Source organism: Portunus trituberculatus, chromosome 2 (assembly GCF_017591435.1).
Source record: "Portunus trituberculatus isolate SZX2019 chromosome 2, ASM1759143v1, whole genome shotgun sequence".
Classification (NCBI taxonomy): Eukaryota; Metazoa; Arthropoda; class Malacostraca; order Decapoda; family Portunidae; genus Portunus; species Portunus trituberculatus.
The window spans coordinates 12,754,100-12,762,870 of record NC_059256.1 but is presented as its reverse complement, the minus strand read 5'-3'; the positions used below and the strand labels follow the sequence as shown (position 1 = coordinate 12,762,870).

The 8,771-nt window shown below is 47.0% G+C and overlaps 1 protein-coding gene across 1 annotated transcript; it reads right to left on the bottom strand.

Moving 5' to 3' along the window:
- Positions 1–748: 748 nt before the first annotated feature.
- LOC123507008 (roquin-1-like) lies at positions 749–7,305 on the bottom strand. Its single transcript, XM_045259507.1, has 6 exons — positions 7,284–7,305; positions 4,318–4,451; positions 3,412–4,128; positions 2,540–2,767; positions 1,569–1,754; positions 749–1,455 (listed from the first exon to the last, which is right to left on the bottom strand). The coding sequence occupies exons 1-6, from the start codon at positions 7,288–7,290 to the stop codon at positions 958–960; spliced, it is 1,770 nt and encodes a 589-aa protein (XP_045115442.1). The 5' UTR covers positions 7,291–7,305; the 3' UTR covers positions 749–957.
- Positions 7,306–8,771: the final 1,466 nt, after the last annotated feature.

Below are 8,771 nucleotides of genomic sequence, written 5' to 3'. Positions count from 1 at the left end.
GTGAATGTAGCCAGATTAAGAGGAGGAATAAGGGAATAGATATGGCCAATGGAAGAGCTGAGATGGGCAAATTTCAGCCAATGAGAAGTAGAAAGAACGAGCCAATCAGGTGACAGAACTTGGCCATTCAGAAGAGGTCATGCTGGAAAGATAGGAACCTGTGACGTCTCTGGGGAAAGCTGGAGTCTCACAGGAGAAGAGAGAGAGAGAGAGAGAGAGAGAGAGAGAGAGAGAGAGAGAGAGAGAGAGAGAGAGAGAGAGAGAGAGAGAGAGAGAGAGACACACATGGTATTTTTATGAAGAACGAATGATGATGATTAATACGTCTGTGTGTGTGTGTGTGTGTGTGTGTGTGTGTGTGTGTGTGTGTGTGTGTGTGTGTGTGTGTGTGTGTGTGTGTGTGTGTGTGTGTGTGTGTGTGTGTGTGTGTGTGTGTGTGTAATTCACCACGGTCGCCTGCTGGTCACCCAACCAGTCTTCCCCATTACGGAGCGAGCTCAGAGCTCATAGACCGATCTTCAGGTAGAACTGAGACCACAACACACTCCACACACAGGGAAAGCGAGGCCACAACCCCTCCAGTTACATCCCGTACCTATTTACTGCTAGGTGAACACACCCCACACATTAAGAGCCGCGCCCATTTGCCTCGCCGCGCCAGGACTCGAACCCGGCCCTCTCGATTGTGAGTCGAGCGTGCTAACCACTACACTACGCGTATGTGTGTGTGTGTGTGTGTGTGTGTGTGTGTGTGTGTGTGTGTGTGTGTGTGTGTGTGTGTGTGTGTGTGTGTGTGTGTGTGTGTGTGTGTCCCTTACTTCCTCTAAATGATTATGACGATGATAAAAATAAAAATAATAATAATAATAATAATAATAATAATAATAATAATAATAATAATAATAATAATAATAATAATAATAATAATTAGAAAGTGGTGTGTTGTGGTGTGCATCACTAGCAAGACAGCAGCACGCCACACTGCACCACAGTCACCTCAGTAATAGGGCGGTGATGGGCTGCCTCCTGCACCACCTCCAGGCCACGCACCACCTCACCAAACACACCATCCCATGTTTGATCAGGGCTATAGTCCCGGGTGGTGATGCCGAACTGACCACCCTGGGTAGGCTCCGACGCCCACCACCACACAGCCCCCGCCTTGCCTGACCTCCAGCACTTACCCTGGTTAAGGTCAGGCAGCAGGGCGGCTCCTCCCTTCCCATCATAGTCACCTCCCGCCACACACTCCCCTGGCTGTCCCTCATCCTCCACCATAAACAGCGTGCTGTTGGCATAACTGGCTCCCTGTTGACCCGAGCACAGCAGCATGAACTGGTGGGCCCTGGAGTTGTCTCTGGGCAGATTCACCACTATCCGCTGTGCAGCACTGCCGGGCCACTCCAGGTCCAGAAACACTTTGCAGGGCGGGGCGGCCGGCACCACCTCGCCCATCTAGAACACAGCGTTGTTGTTATCCTCATTATAAGTAGTAGTGGTAGTAGTAGCAGTAGTGGCAGTGGTGTTATTATTAGTACATCACTCTAACCTAACCTGGACTAACTCACCTGCAGGATGACAGCGTGGGGTGGAGGGGGCGGGGCCTCGGCTTGCACAGAGTGGAGGTGCAGGCAGCTGTCTTCCAGGCTGATTCGCGCGAATTGACTCTGTCCTTCCACGTCATGGATGGCATATACAAGGTTGGCCTTCAGCAGACACTTGGCACGCTGCGTCAGGCTCGCTAAGTCCTTGGCCTGGAAGGAGGAGGAAGCAGTAGTAGTAGTAGTAGTAGTAGTAGTAGTAGTAGTAGTAGTAGTAGTAGTAGTAGTAGTAGTAGTAGTAGTAGTAGCAGCAATAATCTGACGTGTCCTTGTAGTGAGTGCATTGGTCAACAGAAAACAAGTATTCACATCAAATCAATGACACTATCTATAAGCTGCAACATGTCTTAATTCCCGGAGTCACTTTAGAGGAGCTAGACTGCTAGAGTATAGTGGTAGTGACAGTAGCAGTAACAGTAACAGTAGTAGCAGTAACAGTATACATGGAGGCGGTAGCAGACACTTAGCAAAAGGATCATTTACTCCCAGCAAGGTCTAATAGCAGTAGTTCTGTTCTGCACCATTCCTAGTCTGACTTTCTGCCTGGATCAGTTCATGGGGTGCTGTGAAGTCTCCATTAACGGTATTGTGATCTCGCTGTCACAACTCAAGGGGAAAGTCACAGCCTGCCCTCTAAAGACAACGCTCCTTCACACAAAACTGCATGCACTTCGTACGCACAATCCTTTCATTTAAAATTCAAAATGGCGCCTCGTCATCTAGCCTCGGAGTTCCCTTCTGTGGAGGGGACCATAAGTGTCCCTAGATCGGATTGCTCTCTAAGTAACGACCCAAAATGTCTTGACACTTCCTTCATTTTCTTCATTACGCTGTATATATTACCAACAATGTTCCCAAACCAAGAGAGAGAGAGAGAGAAAGCGTCGTGACCCGTGCAGCGCCGAGCAGGAGAGACACTAGCAGCCTGACACACTCACCGTCAGGGTCGGCTCCATCAGGGCCGGCAACTTGTCTGCAATGGAGAAGGCCTTGGCAGAGTCCGCTGGGAGGCTGGAGTCCCCTGCAATGACAGCAGCAGCAGTGTCCGCTGTTTCCAGGGCTGTTTGTGCGGCGGCAGCATCAGTGCCTGCTGTTTCGAGGGCCGTTTCTGTGGCGGCGGCAGCAGCAGCGGCGGCCTGCAGGGCATCTCGGGATGTCTCCGCTACCTGAAACATGAAAGATAGTCAGGAAGTGTTTTTTTTTTTTTTTTTTTTTTTTTTTTATGGCTATAGCGCCTGCAGGCATATTTGAAGAGTATGGGAAGTGCCGTCCAGTTTTTACCCATTAGTGATGCAGGCAATTTTATAGTGGTGGGTATATTAGGGTCCATATCTAGGATTTCCAGTGACGTAATGACTCCCTGGGGTTAATAATGCCTGTATGGATGTGTGTATGCGTGCGTGTATGTGTGTGTATGACGCTGAACAGTAACAGTCACAAGCGCATCTTCAGTGTAAGGCAATGACACCTGCACCTAGAACCTGGGCATCCTGGTGACATGTAGCTAACTTTAAACCACTCCACAAATGGCAAAGTTTCAAGGCTCTTAATCATTCATACCTTTCTCTCGTAAACTCAGTGACTCCATCCTGCCTGCTTCTGTATTTCCAACTTCCTATGACTTGATTTCATTTAAGAGGGAGATTTCAAGAAACATCCATATTTTTGTCTAACTTTTAGGACGTCATGGACATGCAAGGGGGCTAGCAACTAAGTGGACCTATTTTTCATATGTTGGTGTTAGCTAATTTTCTCTCCCTTACATAGAAAAGCACTCACCCTGGCGATGGTGGTGACGACGTGGACGTTAGGAAACACAGCCTGCCTCTTCTTTTTTTTTATTCTCCTCCTTCTCCTCCTCTTCCTCTTCCTCCTCCACCAGATGGTCTGCGTCCTCAATCACATTGTAAGCTTCCTGGCGTGTTGCGGCTGTGCGCAGCGCCTGCAGTGCAGCGTGCAGTGCCTCCTCTCTCTGCCGCACCTCCTCCTGCCTGCCCTCCACGCGGGACTCCTCTTGGCTTATCAGCTCCCGGGCACCCTTGCTCTGGTCCACCAGCGTCTGCAGCTCGTTCTCCAGCCGCTGCTGACGGCCGCCCCACCTACCCAAGGTTGTCCGGTAGTCTGCCAGCTGTCTCTGCTCCTCCTGGCAGGAGCGGATGGCGGCCAGGACCTTTGCCTCTTGGTCCTGCAGCAGGGACCGTGTCTTCCTGCTGAGTCCCGCTGTGGCCCTTGGTGCAGGTTGTGTCACTGCTGCTGGTGCTGTTGACTGCTTCCCTGGGTTAGGCGTCACAGTGGCCAGTCTTCTCAACCTCCTGATAAGACCCTCAACGGCATAATTTATAGGGAACTGGTCGGCCTCGGGCAGGGCGTGCTCCACCCTGCATGTAGGACACATGACAGCACCTTGCTCCTTCAGTTCATTAATGCATGCCGTGCACAATGAATGGCCACACGGCAGAGTGCGTGGCCGCCTGAGGGTGTCGTCAAAGGTGGTGAAGCACACAGGGCAATCCTCAACGTTGTCATCCTGCAATAGAGGTGGCGGCGTGAGGGACACACTATACACAGGGTAGGCAGGCTGTCACAGGACACAGCAAGCATGTACTATCAGTATGAAAGGACTGTCCAGACCCAAAGGAGACCAATGGGACCAAGGGACACACAGGGCTGAGTGAAATACTGGATGTGCAAGATATCAGGTCAGGCCAACACTCACCATGGCTGTGGCTGCTGCTGCTACTGCTGTCCTTCCTTGAACTTGCTGTCTCTGCTGCCACTGCTCTTCCTTCAAACTGCTGGTGTTGCTGTTGCTGCCACGACGCACATCATATTCCTCCTCCTTGTTCCTCACTGGATAGAAACAGATAAACAACTGAATAAATAAATTAATATAAGAACACCAGCGATACACTCGACCCTCGAAACAACAGACCTCCTATTAACGGATTTCGGAAACTACGGACAATTTGTGGAGAGCTGTGATTCGAGACCTGTAAGGATCACCTCCCCAGTGAAAGCCTGTTTGATGTTAGGGATGACATCTTCCCTGTATCACGCAGAACCTTGACATTTATTGCCTTGTCTTTACCATCAGTCAGGGACACTTTACCTTGATACATGTACGAGTCATAAAGTTCTAGAGGAGAGTTGACAGGGTTAGCTAGGGCCACTGGTTTCTTGTTCTCAAATGTGTTAGGTTTAGGGGACACAAAAGAAGGTTGACGTTGAGAGGCCTTGCAATTTGAGTGTCTACATTTCTGGATCGTGTGGCCTGGTTTCTTACAGTATGTACACCAGGAGGAAACTATATGCATCTGGTCAGCTTACCACCCGCGCCCCCAAAACCTTCCCCAAAAGAGGACCTAACATTAGACAGTGAACCACGACCTCTACTACCTAGGGATCCCATCAACAAAGCAAACGCATCAGTCACTTTAGCGGCTTTAGATCACTCTCTCCCCGTTCTTCCACATGCCTCAGAATACTAAAAGGTAACTTGTTCTTCCATTCTTCCAGGACCATTAGATTGAGCAACTCCGAAAAGGTGGCAATGTTAAGGGCGGCTAACCATTTCTTAAACTGTCTTGGTTTCTCACTAGCAAATTCAACATAAGTGTGAGACTCTGGTTTCATATACTTTCGAAACTGTTGTCTGTATCCGTCAGAAGTGATAGAGTAGGCGTCTAGAATGTTACCTTTGATCTCTCGTAACAAATAAGGAAGTTCTAGGTGGAAAAGGGAAATTTTAGCTTGTATGCAGGGAAATATATTGGCTAGTCGATCTGGCAGCTCTACGTACATACTGCTTGTTATTGTTGATGCGTTGAGAGGGAAATTGACCATTATTACATACAGTACATTGCAAAATAATTCCTTATCCTCTCTCTCTCTCTCTCTCTCTCTCTCTCTCTCTCTCTCTCTCTCTCTCTCTATCTTACAGCAGTAGATTAAATAAAATAATTATTATTATTATTACTATTACTATTATCTGAGCATAGTCTGACTCATCTCTCTCCCGATATCCTCAACATACATACATACATACATACATGCATATATACATACATACATACATTACTATCAATTTTCCTGCCAACCTAAGCTAAGTGTGGCTCGGGACTAACTGTAGGGGACTGCCAGCATTTAGAACGCTATGTATACGACTACTACTGCTACTATTACTACTACTACTATTATCCCCACTACTACTACTACTACTACTAAGAGTAATAGTTAAGAATACCTATAAGTACTTGAGTGTTTCAATATTGCAAGCGACCTGAAGATATAATATTTTGCTTTAGTCTCCGTTGCATTTCCGTTCTCTAAGTCTCCGCTACATTTTAACGAGTAACTCCAATTTTCAACTAGTAATAGGCTAAAATACTCGTTCTCAACCTTTTTTTCTCTCGTTAAGAACCCCACGAGTTGTAAAACCTAGTTAATAATTTGACAATGAACTGAGAGACTGATATTATTCCCACGAACTCAATATGTAAATACTGCAAAGGATATTAACTGACCAGCTAACCTAACCTAACCTTGAGGACCCCTGGGCTACAAGACGTCATTTCCAGTATTATTTTCCTCGTTTTTTATAGAGAAGTACATATTTGTTGCTGCATTACGAATATGTGAGAAGGAACCTCTTTAACCTAACCTATCTATCCCACATTCATTCGCATCATTTAAGAACAAAGCTGTAAGAGGCTGTGCTGTTAGGCCTATACGTGGCAGTCCCTGTGTGCTTAATCTACCTAATTGCATCTATCTTCACCATCCATAAATTTACCTAGTCTTTTTTGAACCCCTTCAGTACTGGGACGCATTTTTACCTCGTGTTTGGCGTGTGATAAGGCCATTTTATTGACTTTGGGAAGGGTGTATGGAAGTCAGAAGATTAATGGCTAGTCTTCACTATTTCAAGACCCCACATGAGTTTCTGAAGGTGTATAAAATCAGCCTTGATTAAATGCCCGCTGAGATCGTTCCACTCATCAACCACTCTGTCGGAAAACCAGCTTCTTCCTATTTCCTTCCTAAATCTGAGTTTTTTTCAAGTTTAAACCCATTATTTCTGGTTCTGCCCCCACTACTGATCCTAAGAACTACATTCATGTCTCCTAATCATGGCTGAACGAGCTGTTTGGTCAAGATTTTGCCTGAGAATCTTTCTATAGTAATAATGCACTATGGAGGGCCACGAACAGGGCCACTTCACAAGGATTTCGACCAAACCTATAAACACACACTGCTGTTTCTACTACCACTGATGGAATATATGGCAATATGGAGCAAAAGAAAGTAACACATTATTTTTCCCTTGTGTTTAGGGTGTGATTAGACCATTTCATTGACATTAGGGAGGATTTAGGGAGGCGAGAAGTTTAATGGTCAGTCTTCACTATTTTAACCCCCCAAAAAACACGTCCTGCTACTGAAGGGGTGAACGATCTACAATGGATGACAGTAAGAGACCAGTACACTCATGGCAAATGTAATTACACCCTGAATTTGCCTCTCATGACAAAACAAGCACCAACAAGACAGCTCAGTGACTTGTGCATACACCAAGACCAGAACTAACACTACTCTTACTACTACTATTACTACTACTACCACAAGGACGCCTCCACTGATGTGACCTTGAGGCTTAAGAGACTAACTGTACTGTGAACTGACCAAACATTGCCGCCTTGTCCCAGTCACCCAGTCACCCAGTCAAGTGTGTTCAGCTGGTTGGTCCCGCTGCCAGGCACACGATATGATGAAAACTCGAAGCTACTACTACTGTTACACTACTACTACTACTACTACTACTACTACAGAACACATACTACAGTCAATTAATACAGGAAAGGGAGCCGAGCCATTGATGCAGAGAATACAAAGATGGAGAACACACACACACACACACCACACACGCAAGCAGGCAGGCAGGCAGGCAGTCATCTTACCGTGGCATGTTGTGTGTAGAAAGTCAGGCAGGTTTCCTTTATCGAGGCCGCTTCAGTGTGTGTGTGTGTGTGTGTGTGTGTGTGAATGCACGCACTTCTATTTCTATGACGGGTAAGACACTGAGCATGAGCAAGGACAGTGTGGCGGGCGGGTAGGTTGGCGGTTTGTGAGCGAGTTGCAGCCTAGTTAATACCGACTGACACACACACACACACACACACACACACACACACACACACACACACACACTTTACATGTAGCAAATAAACAGATACTAGTGACGGACACGGTGACACGCAAGTTTCAAGAGTGGAATAGTATTAGTAGTAAGTTTTATGTGCATTGGTAACTGCGCGCACCAGTCACGTCTGCATTGGAGGACACGCAAGAGCAATGACGGTCTGCCCCCAACCTGTTTATGCCCCACTACTACCACTACTACTACTACTACTACTACTACTACTACTACTACTGAGACACGACTGAGAGAGGGACAGGCTACACGGAGAAAGAGGGAAGGCTGGGAGTAGTAATTCTGTGCTTGTCTCTCTGTCCCTTCAAGCAGCGGGTCTCGTACCGTCAGCCCGCCAGCCCGCTAGCAGTTTCGTTCCCGCCACTACTACTACTACTACTACTACTACTACTACTACTACTGAGACACGACTGAGAGAGGGACAGGCTACACGGAGAAAGAGGGAAGGCTGGAAGCAGTAATTCTGTGCTTGTCTATAGTTGTTTCTCTGTCCCTTCAAGCAGCGCGCGTTTTGTTCCGCCAGCCCGCCATTCTACAGTCCCACAGCGTGAAAGGCCTACGTGTCTATTTTATCATAAACAACCATTAATCATTGCTTATCTTGTCTTTTTGTGGTTGGAGGCTGAGATGTTAATATTATCATTACAAATTTTTCTTTTCCTGGCCTATAGCGCCTGTAGGCCTACTTTGAAGAGTATGAGAAGCGGTGTCCACTGTTCAGCTTCCACCCATTAGTGACGCAGGGAGTTTTATATAGCGGTGGGCATATCAGGGCCCGTATCACCACCTAAGCGCATCTTTGGTGATATATAGAACCTGGTGACGTGTAGCTAACTTTAAACCACTCCACAAGATAGCAGTACTGGGACGCATTTTTACCTTGAGATTTAAGCACGTTTAGACGATTTTATTGGCATCAGGAAGGGTGTATGGAGGTCAGAAGATTAATGGCCAGAGTC

Coding starts and splice junctions, on each gene's coding strand:
- LOC123507008 (XM_045259507.1), bottom strand. Junction 2,768..3,411: donor AAGAGGCAGGCTGTGTTTCC/TAACGTCCACGT, acceptor TTCATGTTTCAG/GTAGCGGAGACATCCCGAGA. Junction 1,456..1,568: donor CCCACGCTGTCATCCTGCAG/GTGAGTTAGTCC, acceptor GCTGTGTTCTAG/ATGGGCGAGGTGGTGCCGGC.